Source organism: Gymnoscopelus braueri, assembly GCF_963280865.1.
Source record: "Gymnoscopelus braueri genome assembly, chromosome: 15".
Taxonomy (NCBI): domain Eukaryota; kingdom Metazoa; phylum Chordata; class Actinopteri; order Myctophiformes; family Myctophidae; genus Gymnoscopelus; species Gymnoscopelus braueri.
The window spans coordinates 28,434,147-28,454,146 of NC_137620.1; the positions used below are offsets into that span (position 1 = coordinate 28,434,147).

Consider the following 20,000-nt stretch of genomic DNA (forward strand, 5'->3'; position numbering starts at 1 on the left):
CCCTCCCTCGTATCCCTCTGCCAGATTACAATTCAGTTAACCCATTAAGACCGGGAACGCATCTGTGTGTCATTTTTTGATTTCTTTGGGCTATTCAAAAATAGCAGATATACAAGCTCATAGCGCGGCACCGAGTGCCGCGCTATGAGCTTGTAGATCTGCTATTTTTGAAAATGTGTGAAATTTTTTGAAATTTTTTGAATATATATTTTTTAAAGCGAACATTTGTAACTCAAATCTTTGCTTCTGGGGAGGCTTTTTTAATTCAATTTTTTAACGTATGTTTTTTTGTGGTGCTCTAACTTTTTCATGTCAAGGACCTCCAAAATGATATGTATTTGGCCGCGGACCCCCATCTAAAAATATGTTCGTCCAGGAACGCCCAGAAGCAAAGATTTGAGCAAAAACAATATCGCTTTCAAAATATATATATATTCAAAGATATGCACACATTTTCACGATTTTTCAAAAATAGCAGATCTACAAGCTCGTAGCGCTATGAGCTTGTAGATCTGCTATTTTTTAATTGCCAAAGTATAACATAATGGTGGTTACACAGATGTGTTCCCGGTCTTAAAGGGTTAAAAAAGTTTCTTATGAGCGAACTTCCCCTTTTTTCTATATTCCGTGCGGAAGTGAAAACATAATATAGTGCGAGCCCCGCTGTGTCAGCACTTTAGCTTATTTTGTCCTAAAACCCTCTGGAGGGTGTGGATCGATGGCTGAACGAGGTGCACAGTAAAAGTGTTAATTTAATTCCGCCGGTGAAAAATGGACGCGTTATGGATTTTTTTACAGAGCCAACAGCGTCTATAAGGCGTTTTATATATTTTTTGAAATATTTACCTTAAATGTTATAACGGGAGTCAAAGGGGGGCTCGGATCAGGGCTGAAACCTTGCCCAAATTTGCAGTCATTTCATCATAGATACGTCATGGCCACGTGAAGTCCACGTGAAGCTACATCTCTGGACTCGTCAAACGCCACGTCCCCCTCCCCGCTCCCTCAGGTCGGGTGATGCCAACCTCATGGACAACCCTCTGGACAAATAAGCGGAACTGGGGTGACAGGGCCTTCTCGGAGGCCGCCCACTCACTGTGGAACTCACTCCCAGCTCACATCAGAGCTGCCCCCATGCACCCTCACCACGTTTAAAACCACACTCGAAACCCACCTTTTCAGACTCGCATTCCCCTACATAAAACCCCAACCCCCACCCTTCCTTTTGTTTACCTTTCTTTTATAGTTATAACCTTTTTAACTAGTTTGTTCTAATAAAGTTTATCTGCTCTGTAAAGCGACTTTGAGTACCTAGAAAAGCCCTATATTGTATAATCGTATGTAGGCTATTATTAAGATCCACATGTGAGCCAAGCCGTTACTAGACCCTGTCTTGTTTTTTTTTACATTCTCAGAGTTACATTAAAAGTGATGACTTCACTGTAGGATCTGTATCCTGTGTGCACGTGCCTGTATGTGTGTGTGCGCGTGTTCACCAGAAGGAGTGTGTGTGTGTGTGTGTGTATGTGTGTACTGTATACATGGGAGTGCCGTTCCGCTTATTATTCCGAGCGAGGAGTCTGATAATGTGCTGTGATCAGAGCATAAGCCGGGCCGATTATGGAAGCAGCAGATGTTATGCAGAGGAAACAATGCTTTAATTTGCAAATGTTATTTATGCAGCCATTAGAGCACACATCTGGACGGCTCAAAACCCATGGCCCTTTTAATCCTCCCGCGCTCGAAAATTGTGCTAAGCTAATGCGGTCGTATAGAGTGTGTGGGGCGCGTTTGCATGCTCGCACGCATGCGTATACGCGAAAATGCGCGCGTGGGCGGGAGCTTATACCCGCTAACATGTCGTTGTTTTTTAGCCACACGCACAAATGTGCCAGTTTTACAGGTCATAGCGTCCCTCCAGAAAGGCTATTATCAGACTTTCCCCGTCGCTGATATATCCCCCCCCGGTGATGATGGCCATAAGTTACACTAGATTAAACTCCCCCTCACTTCCCCAGCCTCCACAGCTCCCAGCAGGCCCGTGTGTGTGTGTGTGTGAGGAGAAGCGGCGCCCGGGCGCCGGCGCTAACCTCTTGACTGTCTGCAGTCTCATGAATATTAACTTATGCAGATATGACACACTCCCACCAGCAGCCTATCGCCGCGCTGCAGGAGCCCCTGTGTGTGTCGTTTTCATTAAACCAATAAGACCGGGAAACGCATCCGTGTAAACCACTTTATCCATTATTTTATACTTGGATAAGGGATTTTCTTTTGCTCAAATCTTTGCTTCTGGGGGTCCCTGGAACAAAATATTTTGAGATGGGGGTCCGCGGCCAAATACATTCCTTCATTTTGGGGGTCCTTGACACGAAAAAGGTTTTTAAGCACCACTCATAGGATTTAGAAGACATTTGTAGAATCCCCATGCAGACCAAAGATTTGAGTTACAAATGTTTGCAGATCTACACGCTCTATGGTGCCGCGCTGTGAGCTTGTATATCTGCTATTTTTGAATAGCCAAAGACATCTTAAAAAGGCACGTTCCCGGTCTTAATGGGTTAAACACCACATTTGGGTAATTCCACCAAGGCACAGGAGGCCCCGTTGAATTATAGCGTGGCCCCGGCTGCATGCGTTCGCTAAGGTTGTATGCATATTACTTTGCCCACTTCTGGGGAATTAATGCAACGGAAATATGTTGAATAGTGATAAGTTGGGGTGATTTAAGAACTCCCTTTTTTTGTGTGGGGGGGAGGGAGGGAGGGGCTGGTGCTCTCTGTTTCTGCAAGAACATGTCAAGGTAATTTCTGACCTTCAAATATTCTGGTTTTCTTTGCTTTTTTTTCTGTTCTGTCCTTCACTCTCTATCTGTGTCACTTTTTCTTGTGTAGCCTACTGTACACTCGCATAGACTTGCAGAACACCCCCCCCCCCCAACACACACTGTTGCACTGTAGATCTGCTATTTTCAACAGATTTTTTATAAATTTTACACATTCGAAAACTTGTAAAATGTGACATTCTGCATAATGATCAGTACTTTCTACTTTTGGTACTTTAAATACATTTTGATACCAATACTTTTGTACTTTTACTCAAGTACATTTTGAATTCCATTTTGAATTCCGTACAATTTGAATAGTGTGTGTGTGTGTGTGTGTGTGTGTGTGTGTGTGTGTGTGTGTGTGTGTCCATACCCTGCTCCTGTCATGGTCTCGGTGTTGCTGACCGCCAGGCTGACCACCTCTGAAACGTCCACTCTGCCGCTGGCCGTGGGGCTCCGCTCGCTCTCATAGTAACTCAAGAAGCCTCCCTCCAAGGTACACCAGCGTCTCACCATCTCTACAGCACCACACACACACACACACACACACACACATTTTAATGAAATAATGTACACGTACTGTAAGCACATTTGATGGAAATAATTCAATTTCTGAACCCATTAACTCATTCACTGCTAAGGACGTGTTTGACGTGGTTTTCGTCCACAAGACAATGGAGTGTACGCGTTGAGGATTAGTCTGCTGTTTTTACAGCACCCCCGCCTGTTGCGGCTGAACAGTCCGATGCTTGAGTGGCACAGTCTCTGTTGGGAGTTTCAAACTCGCCATGTGCATCGCTGGGGACCCGAGGGAGTGCAGCACCGAGTGGGAAGTCGGCGGATGAGCGGTTGTCCATATCTATAAATCCATAAATCTCTGTATCCGTCTGTCTGTCTGTCTGTCTGTCTGTCTGTCTGTGTGAGCCCAAAAAGGAACACAGATACATCGTATATATTGTGGATATCCCTAATTAACCCTTTAAGACCTGAGGCGATTCTTTAAAAAAAATCAAAAATCCTAACAGTTTTTGGGAAAAAATCTAAAAAAAAAAATGTCACGATTTTTCAAAAATAGCAGATCTACAAGTTCATAGCGCGGCACTCGGTGCCGCGCTATGAGCTTGTATATCTGCTATTTTTGAATAGCCAAAGAAATCTAAAGTGACACAGATGCGTTCCAGGTATCAATGGGTTAATATGATGTAATAGTACTGACGTCATAGACTGGCCTCTACTATAATCATGTACACTGCACTAAGTGCACTAAGTCAGGGGTCTTCAACAGGGGGTCCGGGACCCCTAGGGGGTCCTCAGGGTTACCACAGGGGGGACCGCCAAATCTTTGTGTAATAGGAACCTTTAATTACATTAACCACTTGAACCGTAGCATCCCTTTTCTGTGGGGAAGCCTCATATATAGCAGCATCTACGAGCAGCGAGAGGCGTTGTGAGCTTGTAGATCGGCTAATTGCCAGCAAATAGGTTTGGTGTAGGGGGAAAAAAGAGCAGCAGGTTTTCTTAGTAGTGAGGTCAAACATGTCAAAAAGTCTATGAAGCTACAGTAGCAACTGTAACTACAGTAGCTATGGAATAAGATTACCCCATAAGAGGTTTAATCTGCAACACCATTTTATACAAGAGGGGGTCCCTGCTTCATCTCTCTCTCAGCTAAGGGGTCCTTGGCCTGAAAATTTGTAAATTTATATAGCGCTTTTATCCAAAGCGCTTTACATAGATTGTGCATTACATTCACCCATTCACACACACATTCATACACCGATGGCGGAGGAAACCATGCAAGGCACCAACCTGCTCATCGGGAGCAATTAGGGGTTCAGCGTCTTGCTCAAGGACACTTCGACACTAACTCTGGGGGAGCGCCCCAGCCCGGGATGGAACTGGGAACCTTGCGGTTTCCAGTTCACTCTACCTGGCGACTCTACCCCTGAGCCACTGCCGCCCCGATTATAGATTACGACGCAATTATCGCGGGGCGGGCAAAGCGGGTCAACCCACGGAAGAAAAAAAACACACCAAAACACACCTTCTCTCTCTCGCACGCATGATCTCTCTCTTTCTCCCTCCCTCTGTCCCCCTCTCTCTCTCTCTCTCTCTCTCTCTGGAAAGCAATTGAATGGACTTGCTTGTGTGTTGTTGTTTTTTTGGTGGGTTGCGGGACGGGCTGGTTTGTTGATTTATATTCATTTTTGCGGGACAGGTTGGGGCGGGTTGGGCTCCCGTGCGGGGCGGGTTATGAAAAAACCTGACCCGCGCATCAATACCAGAGTGGCATCGGCCTAGTCCTACCGAATATCCCTAAATCTCCTCATCTTAGCTCATCCTTTCAGAGCCCACACAGCACGTGAACACGCACGTAAGCAACACGCACATCACCTTCCCTTCTGTACGCTGTCACTAATGTCTACTTTATTGTGAGTTAAGAAAACAGCGAGTGCACATCGGGGTTTCAATAAACAGACATGATCTCGGTGGAAAATGCGGAAGACACAAATTGACACAACACAGTCTTTCATGACTGTCTGAGTCTGCGATTTACATAGCCAATGAGCATGAAGTTCAAGAAAACATACCTAATTTTGGATTTTCAAAGTCACCAGTGCCATCTGCTTTTTTAGTTCCGCAACAAACAAACAAACGCACGCACACACGCGCACACACACACACATACCGTACATACACGCACACGCACACGCACACGCACACTCACACTCACACGCACACACACACACACGCACACACAACCCCCTGTCGCTACCAACTCCAAAGTTTCAATTCCATTCATCTCATGAATATGCTAATGATCTAGTACTCCTCTGCCAACTGTGCGTGTTTGCTTCTGAAGAAACAGATATAGTTCCAATAAAAAGAGGACGTGTCTACAACAGCCTTTTATGAAAAGCAGAATGCGATGTGAAAAGCATAGGAATGCTTTGGACCCCATTCCATCACAACCCTTTCTCCGTCGTCTTGTTCTGTATAGATCTCTATGTCTCCGACCTCTCAAAAAAGAAAGAAAGAAAAAGCTTTCTTGTTTTCTATCGGGAAACGGTTTGGACAGTGTTGTCCTATACCGGCTTCATAGATGCGAAATGGCTAATATGAAGTTATTGACACTGGCATTAAAAGGAAACGAAAAAAGATGCCATCTCCTGACCCCGATTCTCAACACAACACTTACAGTCCAGTCCCCATAGACTCGCTGACAGCTGGTATTTACAGTCATTACCTACACAATCTATCTGACAGCAAGCAGGGAAGAGACAAGAAAAGAATCATACGAGCACTTTATCTCTGCACAAGCACATCCCCTGACTGCCAGTGGTGGAGAAAGTACTCAAATGTTTTGAGTACTTTTGAGTAAATGTACGTAGTTGCTTTACTCACACACAGGAGTCCTGCAAAATGCCATGCCTGACACCTTTCACAGGAAGGAAAGTTAACTTCTGTTGTTTTGTACTGGATTGTTTTGTTGTTACTGCCACCCCCCCCCTCCCTCAGCGTTTTGTTTTCAGCCAACATACATTCTTGCAGGATGTGGAAGCTGAGGTTAATAAGCCCCCCGCGGTATCAATTCCACCCCGAGTGTTATCCACCTGCCAGTGAGCTTCTTAAGTTCACTTTAGTTTCATTAGCTGAAGCCAAATTTCTTTATTGCGTGATCGTCTGGAAAGCTGAAAATTCATTGATTATCTTGGCACTGTCGCTTAAAATAAAACTCCCCAAATGGTTGCGGGCATTGTTTAGCCGCATTATGACCTTATTATAATGACAAATTGTGTTTGGTAACTAGAAACAGGTGCGCAGCGATTTAACTGGAATATCAACAATTCGAGCTGGAAATGCTGCATCACTGGACTCTGAGGTATTACAGATTACATCATATTTCTTATTTTGGATTTTGCAGATTGGAGCGAGACCCACCTGTACCATACTCTATATCTACCCGAAGGACTGGGGGGTGGGACACACTATCAATTTTCTCAGGAATCGGGGAACCATAATCTCTGTGGCAACCCGGCGAACCTGACAGCACAGAGACAAATTAATGTGAATCCTGGGAGGTCGGGTTTCCACGGAATCATTTCATTACCAGCCAGCGCACCCACAGATGTAGGTACAGGACGCATGCATGCGTCCCTTTTTTTCTACTCTGTACATATAGTGTTTTATATTTGTGATGATATTGAATGTTTGGTTCTATTTTTTTCTATGTTGATGATTTGAATACCTCGGACCCCAATGTAAACAAGACCGCAAGGACTTTTTTGGTGTTATCCTTCTAGACAAAGTGTTTGACTGTACTCGTGCTGTTTTTTACATTTCTGTCTAATAATATTCAATCAATCAATCAAGGGGTGAATGTAATGGACAATGTAAAGCGCTTTGGAGAAAGGCGCCACATATTTGCACCATTTATCATTTTACCATTATGTATATGGGCCTGAGCCACGAAGCAAACACTGAAGGAAATCGGGGCAGAGAGAGCGCATGCACAAAAGCAGAAGAATGGCCATTTTCTTTTTCTTCTTTTTTGACAAACATGACTTGTTAAATCCCTATTATATAGGTTGATTTGAATTGACATTTTAAAAACGTACACAAAAGACTGCAGGGAGTTGAACCGTGCAGCAATGACAGGCTTAGAGAGAAATGAGCAGAGGAGGCTGTAATGATGGGGTTGTTTATCTGTATGTGGAAGTGCTCCAAGAGACAAGGGTGTGAGGCAGGTGAGCCTGCAAACAGAAAGTCTGAACCCAAGTTGGTATGGTTGATTCTGGGAGTCCCTGGAACAAAATATTTTCAGATGGGGGTCCGCGGCCAAATACATATAATGTTGGGGGTCCTTCATATGAAAAAGTTGGAGAACCACTGATATATAGCAACATACGTTTTTTTTTTTAAACTGTTAGGATTTAGATGACATTTGTAGAATCGACCATGGTCATTTAAGTGGTTAAAACTCTACCATGGCTGCAGCCATAAAGGAATACCAGCACTGTCACCAGCGCTCCATCACCCAGTGCTGGTCTTCGCACACAGTTTGCGGGCTCAGCATCGACTGAAGCGGATGCCCACAAACTCCCATACAAGTGCCAGCCCGCGAGCAGAAACAACAATAGCGCTTGATTTACAATCAAGCAGCTGCATCCGTCGCCAGCTGTTCCCCCCCGACACACACACACACACACACACACACACAGGGCCACAGCCCCCTGGCCCAGCCGTTCGCCACGGGGGTCCACATCAGCCGCCAGAGGGTATGCTAGCAGAATGTACCCGAAGTACGCGTTCCCACCAGCTAAATTGGGCCAATTAGTTTGTGTGCCAAGAGCGCTTCCCTTCCCGCAATACGGGTCTTCTACAGGAATACGAATCCTCATGCCTGTGCTCGCTCTTTGTCACTTTCGCTCTCCCTCTCTCCCCCTCTTTCTCTCTCTCTCTCTCATTTAAGTGACTTTGTGAAATGTGCTGAATGTTCCAACCGTAGACAATGAGCAGATTGATTACGCTAATCACTACGCTAATTAATTATTGCACACTGACTGAACAGGCCAAGTTATGGAAGAAGAAAGTTGTGCTGCATACTTTTTTATTCTTTCTTTCTTTTTTCCTTCTGATCCCCAGTTATTTTAATTTAATTTGTATTATTATTATTATTATTTCTTAATCAGGATACAAAATATACTGTACATACAACCACAAGACAGACACTTGAGGAGGCATTTATTAGATACAGATCCAAACTAGAAAAGTGTGCTCCTCTGAGCACAGGTCTCCACCAGACCGGGTTGCCTACCCAGGGCCCGCAAGTCAGGGCCTGCCCCAGCGTGTCTGATATCTGGTCTAGAAGGGCGGATTCAAAATCTCCGGTTAAAACAACCGGTGGCTACCATTGGTTCAACGATCTGTGCACCCCACACCCCATCTCCTCCCCCGCAGCATAGAGAGCCCTGACGTCACAACATTTGGAGCGACGCCCACTGCACTCTGGTTGGTTGGGGAAATGAAAGATCGACTCCCACTTCCTATGCCAGAAATGTCAACAGCTTGGTCCAGAAAAAAACAAATAAAAGCCTGGAGATCGAGGCTAGGGCCCGCAAGTCAGTCACAGCCAATCGGAATGGAATATGAAACATCTGACAGAGTAGTAGCAAATGTTTATTTTAAAGAAAACTCTAGTCTGGTACAAATGGGTGTGGCCTATATGGAGTGTTGTTGCGTCATGATCAAGGGAATTCCTTTTTTTTTGTTCGACCTACAGGGTCAAGAGTCCTGCCTGGAGGAGACAAACAACCGTCAACTTTAATGTTTTTGCAGCTGTAACAACAGGACAAGAGCCGAATGCTCAATACAACACCAGGGAGGGGTCCCTGCAATAGGAAGTGGGACAGGTGTCTTAGATAAACTGATTCACTGCCAATCACGTAGATCTACGCGAACCTATTTAAAGCCGCCACGTGCCAGTCGCGTAGATCTACATGAAAAAAAAAAGAAAAAAAAAAGAACACGTAAAGAACATGATTTTTCGAAGATCTAGACTCCTATCGACTTCCTTGTTAACTTAAAACTTAAAAATTCTGTATCTCGGCTCCTGAGTACTTTTTTTTTCAATTAAAAATCTCTGGCACTGGCTAAAAAAATATGAAAATACCTTTAATCAGTTAATGGGTTAAAGGCATAGTAAGAAAACAACATCTTGGGTATTATTACTATTCATTTATTTTTATTTAACCCATTAAGACCTGAGGCCGATCCTACACATGCCTTCTAAATCAGTAGTTTTAAAACTTTGTCATGCCAAGGACCCCCATATTGATATATCTGTCCATGGACCCCCATCTGAAAATATTTTATGCCAGCCCCCCACTCACCCTCCCCCCAGAAGAGAAGATTTGTGCTAAGAAAAATCTAAATTACTCAAAACACTTTCAAGATTGTTCAACAACGCGCTGCGAGCTTGTAGATCTTCTATTTTCGAATGGCCAACGCTAAAATCTAAAATGACACAGATGCTTTCCCGTTTTTTTATGGGTTAAAGGAGTAGTTCACCCAAAACCTGACATATTACACACCAAATGAAGCTTTGAAATTAGTTTTATTGTCACATTCCAAAGCCAATAATTTAATGACTGGCGGCGTCTCCGGTAGAAGACTTAAATGCAGGTCAAAGAGGGGGATATAGAGAAGAATGGCTGAAGACGGTGTCTCGCTTTCACACCATTTAGTTAAAATGGCACGGACACATCCGGATCGGGCTGCTGTGCAACTCTCCACTGAGTCATCCCCTCCTCCTTGTCTCGTCTCCCTCCCTACCTCCCTCCCTCCCTTCATATAGCCTCGCCTTCGCTTTCCCACCTCTCGCGCCTTAAGACGGAAATATCTGTGATGAAGTCATCTATGCTGGACAACCTGACAGGAGGGCTGGAAATGGAAATGGAGGAATTGAAGGTGTCTCGTCCTCTCTGTCTGTGCCAGCATGGCAGCCCACTTCATTAACATGGAGAGGGAAGGAGGGATACATCCAGAGCACAAGAAAGTGATAAAGTAAGAAAGAGAGGAAGGAAAGAAAGAAAGAAAGAAAGAAAGGTTGTAAAAGACCGGGTGTTAGTCAGACACAGACAGGGTGAAGTTGTTCCGCATAATGAAGTATGGGAGAGGGTTTGTTTTTCCACTTAGTCGAAAGGAAGTTGGAGTTGCGTATGAGTTGCGTATGTGATGTGTGCAACAAATTCATTTAGCGAAAGTCTTCAAGCCAAGCAGCTGCCTCTGGGTCTGCTGTGTGGAGGGTGACTATAAAACTACATATTTGGAGGGGGCCAGCTTCAATTATGAGTTCCATTGTTTGCTCCTCTCCATATGGAGTGGTGGAAGAAGTACTCATATATTTTACAATATAAAAATACTCTGTTACAAGTTAAAGGCCTGTGTTACTGATACTTTTACTTAAGTAAAACATGTGAGTACTTTTTCCACCACTGATTGTTTGCTCCTCTCCATAAGCATAGTGGACTTTGGCTGCTGCCCCATTTGTGAAGGCTGGCCAAGCAGAGGCTATATGAGCGGTCCTGGATCTGTTTGAGGGTTGACCACCGCTGTCTTCTTGGGATGTTGGTGCCCGAAACCTGTTGGGTTGGGTCTAATAAAGGACAGTTTGAAGCTAAATTGCTATGTCCGCTTTGATGCTGTTAAGAATCTAGAGGTAGATTTGATCCTGGAAGAAGCCAAAAGCACCTGCCTGGAATAAAAATCGGTGTGTTGTGACTTTTTGTAAATGAATGCAACATAGAGAATTAGTTGTTTTTCCTGTGTTATGAAATTGTGTTCCTTTTTGTATGCAGGGCTCCATTGCATAAGAGATCTTGGATCTCAAAGGACTTCCCTCAAAGAAAGGTTTTTTAGATTAAATGGAATTCAAATCATTACATATTTCATTATGTTTCAAACAAAACAACGAGACATTATGCGACAGGCACTTTGTAAGGTTCATTATGCAGAAGTTTCCAGTTCCAGTCAGACCGAAAGCGTTTAGTGAAAGACAGGAGGATCAGAGTGTGTCCTTGCACTCTCTAGCACAAAGAGAGATACAAGAGCAACTCTGCAAAAGGTGCCCTTTGGAGTGGAGGGGTTATAGACATGCTGTACCATATATGCAAAGAGAAGAAAAGTCCAATGCAGTGAGATTTGCAATGCTGCCTTTGTCAGGGTGTAACACTCAGTGGTGGACAAAGTAAATGCTCAAGGATTCAAAAGTACAAATTGTGAAGTACATTTTCTTTTTTAATATGCATTGCTGCGTTGGACATTTACATATAATAAATAATTCAGACATTTAAAAATAAATAGTGAGAATAGCAGATCTACAAGCTCACAACGCAACGTATCGCTATATGTGAGCTCTATTTTCACTCTATATTTAAATAAGGGCTCAAGTGGTTAATTCATAATATATTTTTGTAAGTTTGGTCCCATCCTAGAAATATGGTGGAGTCATTTCTAATTGAAATGTAGCGGAGTGAAAGATATGTGCTGTGCTCAATTAAAGGTACTGAGTTATTGCATACCACTGGTCACAGCAGGCCCTGATGGAGGCTCCTGCCATGTTCTGAGGACTTTAGACTCTTCTTCCCTTCCAATGAAAGAGGACATTTGAGTGCAACGTTGCAGAACGGAATTGTTCTCTTCTGACTTATTATCTTCAGACTTATTATCTGGTACTGAGATGGTCCCAGTTTGATTGTCCCCTTTAACAAACTACATACACCTCAATTTCCATTCCTCACGCACTTTTCTATCTCCCTCGCTGTGTTTTACTGTATCTACCTTCTTTCATCACATTTTCTCATTCTCTCCAATGTCTCTGTAGTTCTTTAACTCCTCTCCTTTGCCATGTTCTGCCCTCCGCCCACCCCACCCCAACCACCCCATCTCCTCCAACACGTTCTCCTTCCCTCTCTGTGGGAGATTTGAGTCCCTGTTGCGCGGAGGAGCAGTAGAAGACAAGTTAATCCAAAAGAATTGAGAGAGAGTTACTTCTAACTCGCTCTCATTACCCCCCAGTGAGCACAAATACAATACTTTTTTTTACTGAAACAGGGGTAGCTAACATGCCAGCACCCCCCCACCCCAAACACACACACACACACACACACACACACAACCATCCCCCATCACTCCACCCAGAGCATCACCAAATTTTCTCACCAAATTAATTTATGGCATAAAGCCTGAATTTCGCTCCCCTCGGTGGCAGGCGGGGAAGTGCGGAGGTTTTTCCTGATAGGGAAAAAAAAAAAGCCCTAGCCTATACGACGGCATGCGCCGAGTGCTTTTATTAAATCCTGAGCGCAGCCATACTGTATGAATTATTAAAAGCTTCATGGGTGTATCTATAGACCATCAAACCATTAGCCTGGGAGCTAAAGGCATTCAGAAGCAAACTCAAAAATACCTCATCTACCCAGTCCCGTCCCCCCTGTCCCCCCCGCACGCTCACAAAGCCCCTGCAGCGGTCCCTTCATGATCGGCGAAGTTGGAGTGTGTGTATAGTTTAAAAACCCGGCCCCTTTGAATTTTTCAACAGCCGCGGCAACAGCTGAAGCGCCATTAACGCACAAAAGCCAAACTTGTAAGTCTTTCCATAATAGATGAAATAACTTGGTGTCTATGGGACGAAATGTTACGGGACATGAGAGACGGGGGGGGAGAGAGAGAGAGAGAGAGAGAGAGAGAGAGAGAGAGAGAGAGAGAGAGAGAGAGAGAGAGAGAGGGGGGGGGGGAACGGAGAGAGAGAGAGCGAGAGAGAGAGAGAGAGAGAGAGAGAGAGAGAGAGAGAGAGAGAGAGAGAGAGAGAGAGAGAGAGAGAGGAGGGAGGTAGAGAGAGAGAGGGAGGGAGAGAAAAGAGAGAGATAATTTTATAATGGCTAAGGCTTTTAACGGGGGCAAAATTAATAGCTGTATATAACAAAAATGGGCCTAGAACACTTTTTATTCCCTGCACTGCCGCCAGTACAATGCTTTCCTCTTTGTCCTCTTTGACACACACAAATCACACCACAGGTGGCACGTCACATTCACCACTTAACACTCGAGTGACGGCATTAAGTCCACCTACCACCACAGACAGACTTTTGGTCAAATTGACTTTTTTTCCCTGCAATATCATTGGCCACTGTCTCCCCTCTCTGCTCCACACGTCCTAACACCTTCTCCCCCACGCAGCGGGGATACCGTTGTCTTTTAAATATCGATTGGCTATGCTTAGACTGCACAACATTCTCACACTCACATCTCACAGGTATATACAACGCTTCATTTGGCTTCAAACTAAATCTAATATATAACTTACACAGATTAACTTTTCAAAGTTACATTTATGCCTGCTGTCTGAAGCCGGGGACAGACTCTACCATGTGCCCATATCTCACTGAAGAACTCACTGAGAACCACTGAACCAGACAATCTGTGAAGAGCTAGCAGGGATGAGGAGCACATTCAGCCACAGACGGCACACCACAAAACACACACCTTTCAGAGACCTGTTGCTGCTACTGTATGACACCTGGAATTTACAATATATAGTTTATCTAATCTTAGTTTAACCCGTTAAATCCGGGAACGCATCGGTGTCATTTCAGATTTTTAGCTATAGCCATTATTTTATAATTTGGCTATTAAAAAATATCAGATCTACAAGCTCATAGCGCGGCACCGAGTGCCGCGCTATGAGCTTGTTATATCTGCTATTTTTGAAAAATCATGAACATTTTTGCAAATCTTTCAATATATATATATATTTTTAAAGCTAACATTTGTAACTCAAATCTTTGCTTCTGGGGGTCCGTGGAACAAAAACATTTTGAGATGGGGGTCCGCGACCAAATAAATATAATCTTTGTAGTCCTTGACATGTAGCAACCTATGTTTTTTTAGAAAACTGTTAGGATTTAGAAGACATTTGTAGACACGTTCCCCGGATTGAACGGGTTAACTATGACGTAAGACTTTGGAGTAGCTGCTTTGAAATGGTATTAGTTTGAGGATTCTGTGGAGTTGTACAGTATATGGATTGGTGAGAATCGTATTGTATGTATCCAGTCTATACGTTATTGAGCATTCAACACAGCTGTGTAATAAAGAGTTTTGTTTGCGCTGTTGCCACTTTGAAAGTTTGAGTGAGGACTCTGTTGAGTTTTACATGGATTGCTGTCCATCCTACGGGTATAGCTGCCATGTCAAATAGATGATGTAACGTGCAATAACAGCCTAATCAATGATCGCTGTTGTTCATGCATTCGATTTTCCAGGGTCTTTGGTAATGTGTTTTTCAGAGTGGCCTCGGATCAGGAGCATTCGAAATGAACAAGAGACACGCAGAGGGGGAAGTCACCACCGCGTGCGAGGAATTCCGTTTGGGCGAGAAGGGCGGGAGAATTCCACAAATATTACACTGTTATTAATAATACACAAGTACTTGAGGGGGAGAGGGGTGAGAGGGAGAGGGAGAGAGAGAAACCGAGATAGAGTGCACTGAATGGAATGCCGAAGATCTGCTGTAGGTGGGGAGAGAAGGTTCTTGTCTCCCTCAAGATAGTAGGAGCAAGCACGCGCGCACGCACGCACACACACACTCTTTTCCATCCACCATCGCTTCCCAATCACCTCCCCCTGTCCCAAAGGGAGCGTCCCTCAGCCGACTCTGTCTCCTAATTACCCATGGGCCCCCAGCATCGCTCCAGCTGTTTGCAGGGATTGGGACTGTTGTCGTCGGAGCAGCAGCAGCGGCAGACGAGGGAGTTTGGAGGAGGAAAAGCGCTACGTGATTAAAAGTTTTAAACAGCCTCGGAAGACGAGGAGAAAAAAAAGAGGGGTTTTAGCGAGAGAGCTGCCGGTGCCGTTTGGGGAGTCGAGGAAACACTCGGAGAAGCTGTCTGCCACGGAGGTTTAGCGATGACACGGAGGAGGTCGTGCTTGTTTTTTTAACCCTTTAAGACCGGGAAAGCGTCATGTGATGTATAACTGCAAAACTATGGAGTAAAAAAAAAAAAGACGGAAAGCATCATTTGTGTCATTTTATAAGAGTTCTTTGGCTATTCAAAAATAGCAGATATACAAGCTCATAGCGCAGCACCGAGTGCCACGACATGAGCTTGTAGGTCTGCTATTTTTTGGAAAATCTTGAAAATCTGTGCAAATCTTGGAATATATATTTTTTAAAGCGAATATTTGTAAAATATGTAGTTCCAGGGACCCCCAGAAGCAAAGATTTGAGTTATAAATGTCCGCATAAATTATTATTTAAAAAAAATATTTGCACAAATTCTCATAATTTTTCAAAAAAAATCAGATCTACAAGCTCATAGCGTGGCACTCGGTGCCGCGCTATGAGTTGTAGATCTGCTATTTTTTGAATAGCCATAGAAATCTAAAAATGACAGAGACGCACGCTTTCCCGGACTGAACGGGTTAACCTCAGGCTTTGATTCGCTCGGCGCTTCCCGTTTGTACGGTTCAGCGGCGGGGTCTTGTAGGAACATATTTCTACCTGACAACAATTCTCAAAAGACCCGACCGGCGCGGGAAGCGTTTTGAAGGACAGATCCATTGATCGCTTCGACTCGACTGTTTAGTCTGCGGATTAACCGATTGGCAGCCTGACAACTGACTGATTGACATTGATTAGTCGAACTGGTGCTTAAAGCGGGAGAGAACGCCTGACAATTTGCTACTTTAAGTGGGTGGCTAACGGATTGATGGATCGGTTAGGCTTACTGTGTGTGTGTGCTGGCATAACTCTCTGTCACAGGGAATTTGCGTGCATGTGCATGCAATTACGTACAGTATGTACACGAACAACACACACACACACACACACACACAGTGGTGGAAGAAGTACTCATATGTTTTACTTAACCCTTTAAGACCTGAGAAGATTCTAGAAATGTCTTCTAAATCCTAAAAAAGAATTGGAAAAAAAAAACTCATTTTTTTTCCCTCGATTTTTCAAAAATAGCAGATCTACAAGTTCATAGCGCGGCACTCGGTGCCGCGCTATGAGCTTGTATATCTGCTATTTTTGAATAGCCAAAGACATCTAAAGTGACACAGACGCGTTCCAGGTATTAATGGATTAAGTAAAAGTACCAATACTGCAATATAGAAATACTCTGTTACGAGTAAAAGTCCAGAATTCAAAATGTACTTGAGTAAAAGTACAAAGGTATTGGCATCAAAATATACTTAAAGTACCAAGAGTCAAAGCACAAAAATATTTCTACAAGCTCACAAGCTCAAAACGCGTCGCGATGCGACACATTGTGAGCTTGCATATTGTATATTTTCAAATAGCCTATGTATAAAATAGGGCTAAAGGGGTTAATGTATGTTTTATAATATCATAATTTATATCAGCAAAGTAACTAGAAACTAAAGTTTCCAAATAATTGTTGTGGAGTAAAAGTACAATATTTGCCTCTGAGATGTAGTGGGGTAGAAGTAATAGTATTGGAAATTGGAAATACTCAAGTAAAGTACAAATACCTCACAATTTGACTTAACTACAGTACTTAAGTAAATAATGTACTTATTTACTTTCCACCACTGCACACACACACAAACACAAACACACACACACACACACACACACGCACACACGTTGCGTTTACTCACCATCTCTTCCGCGGCGCTCCGGCGTAGCCTTGGAGAGGCCAGGGGATATGTACAGGAATCCGTCCATGAAAGGCCGGGCATCAGACAGGGAGCTGTTCTCTGGCTCCAACTTGGGGAAATCTACCAGAAGGAGATGAACAAGTCGAGTCAAAAAAATATGTGCAAGAATAATAAATTAAACCAAATGAAGTAAAATAGTCTGCAAGGTGACATCACTGTGTATAAAGCTACCCATAAAGCATAAAAATTGAATTCGGTCATTTCAGAACACATACTCTAACTGACAGATAGATGGAGAGATGATAAATGCTGGTGGTTGAAATGCACTTTAGCTCACGCTAAGCCATCTCTGCCTATTAGACTATAACTGGATCCCTCAGCAAGAAAACCTCTAGCCTGGTCTAATTTACCGCTACACACTTTTTTTCACAACTTTAAACACTATTCAGTATCCACATCTTTTTTCACACACGTTTCTGTGTAAAACCGTTTTTTGCAAGAGTGGAGAAATTAGGCCTTCACTGCACTATATGTCCATTCAGCGCACGCTCGCACACACACACACACACACACACACACACACACACACACACACACACACACACACACACACACACACACACACACACACACACACACACACACACACACACACACACACACACACACACACACACACACACACACACACACACACACACACACGTCAAATCATCTCGACTCAATATGAGCACACCTTTCCCCAGGTGTAAACAAAAAGCCACTAAATGCGTGACACAACGATCAGAATCACAGGATCCCTATTGGTCCACGTGTGTGCATGAGCTCTGGAACCATGCAGAGGCTGGAAGACATCAGGAGGTGAAGGTCAAGTACGAAGAGGAAGAAGTGGATATGATATTGTGTATGTTATGGAATGGAATAATATGTTATGGAAGTGCAGATGTGCTCTTTCCTTTTAACACCAAATACTGTAAATGCATGCATTCATTCATTCATTCTATAGAGTGTGTGTTCAGTGACATGGTCTCCCCATCTCTGCAGCTCTGTAGTAAACAGAAAATACATTTTCAGGGCAGGATAGCAATTTCATCCATCCATACCGGATACAGGATAAACAAGTGAAATTAGATGTCATAAATAAATAAATGAGCTGACAAATTTGGAACTGAAACACTATCAAATCAAAGTTTTAATATACATTTTAATCCCACGATTTTGTAACTCTCTCTCCATTTTTTACCCAGTGCCAATGCCTAAGCTTATAATCATGCCACTAATGTGTTTTTTTAATGTTTCTTGATGTGTCTTCCTGAACAGGTAGTCTGTATGTCAGTAAAGTGATTGTTTTTGAATGAATCCTGCTAGTGTCTAAAAGGCAGTTATGTAGTACATGCTTTTGATTGCTTGTGTGTGCTGTCTGAGAGCAAGGTTAGATTTTGACCATAAAGTTAGCTGTTTGTATAGATGATGCTTTGAGAATCTGTACAGTTTTGATAAAATGGTGAATGAATGGTTTCAGAAAAAAGTCTTGGCAATTGGGAAAAAAGGTGGTTCAGTTACTCCCCCCCTAATCTCTCAAGAACAGCTTCTGCACTGCGTTGGAATCTGTCGGGGAGGTTCGTCATAACGAGTGCGCATTCAGATCAGGAAGTAGGCCGCGCTTTACCCAATCACATGTAGTGGGCGGGATTCACATGTCCGTCGATCTTTCCCCCTCGAAACAAACCGAAACTAATTTAACAATAGCGTCCGCGGAGCAGACAAAACCACGGAAATATATTCACATTTTAACTTACTCTTTCATCATAGAAACAAGTGGGCTTATAACCAAAACGATCCATGTTCTCTGGGAGAAGTGGTGTTAGTGTTCCGTGTAGAAATATTGTTAGTGGGAATGAAAACATAGTCGCACCAAGCGGAAGTGATGCGCTGAAGGCGCATCACAAACACCGGTTTCCTTGTGCTCTGGTGTTACGTTATCGTCCGCCCAGAGCCAACAGACATAGAACAAACAGCAGAGGGCGCTGTTTTTCATTTTCAGTTGGCGATGGGTTCCCAGATTGCTCCCCCCCCAAATGTACCAGTGCTCTCTCTCCTCTCCACAATCTCTTTGCACATCTATCTCATTGTCTATTTTTTCTATCCCTTTTTTCTCTCGTCTGTCACGGTCTCTCTCCCTCTCTCCTCAGCCTTTCCTGCTAGGTTTAAGAGCTCCCCACATTCAACCTTATCGTTCTCCAAATTCAATTAGTTTCAATTCTCAAGTTCACTTTCGTGCCGGAGCCAGGGCTATATCTTGTGAGATGTTATCGCCTCAACCTCAAGCCCTCCTCATCAAGCAAGGTAAAATAACTTTAATTGAAACCACTTTTAATTGAAGTGACACTTCTACCTGTCGCAGACACTGCAAGGCGCAGGGCCATAATCTCCCCAAAAGAAAGAAACGGGTTCCTCGTTCTCTTTATGTAGACCTAGCAACAGGCCAACTGGCCGAGTAATTTGTTAATTGTCTAATAAGCATACATGTGCCAGTGATCTCAAACAGATCTCACATGGACCAAAAAAAATGGTGTTTCCCATTTGGAATTGAAAGTTAAGAAAACATTACACTTCTGTAGAGCTGTGACCACAGCAAAAAAAATGTTTAACTGCAAGCGACTTTCTGCCATGCATGTCTATGATAAAGATGGGCTAGGAGTGCTGGTTTCAGAGCTCCTGACGATCAGCATTTTTGGCCAAGTTGCTCTGGGCGCCTCAAGTAGAATTATTATTTTTTGTTTATTTTATTTTTGGAGAGCAGCACAGCTCAGCAATGTCAAATTCCGTTTGACCAACCAATCAACATCAAGGAAGAAGCAGGACTAAGTGGAAAAACCTCACCCAACTCCCCCTCCCCTATGCGGAAGATCAACATCTATATATAAATCGATCGGATATCGATAACACAGCAGTGATGTGAAATGTATCAAGGCTGAGCAACCGC

General features: G+C 43.6%; 1 protein-coding gene across 1 annotated transcript in view; it reads right to left on the bottom strand.

Moving 5' to 3' along the window:
• Nucleotides 1-20,000, bottom strand: part of arap2 (ArfGAP with RhoGAP domain, ankyrin repeat and PH domain 2) — a 197,589-nt gene that overhangs the window by 60,453 nt on the left and 117,136 nt on the right. The window contains exons 16-17 of the mRNA XM_080451401.1: nucleotides 17,015-17,134; nucleotides 3,201-3,345 (exon numbers count right to left, since the gene is read on the bottom strand). Coding sequence (XP_080307527.1) covers nucleotides 3,201-3,345; nucleotides 17,015-17,134 — 265 coding nt within the window. The remainder of the gene's footprint in view (nucleotides 1-3,200; nucleotides 3,346-17,014; nucleotides 17,135-20,000) is intronic.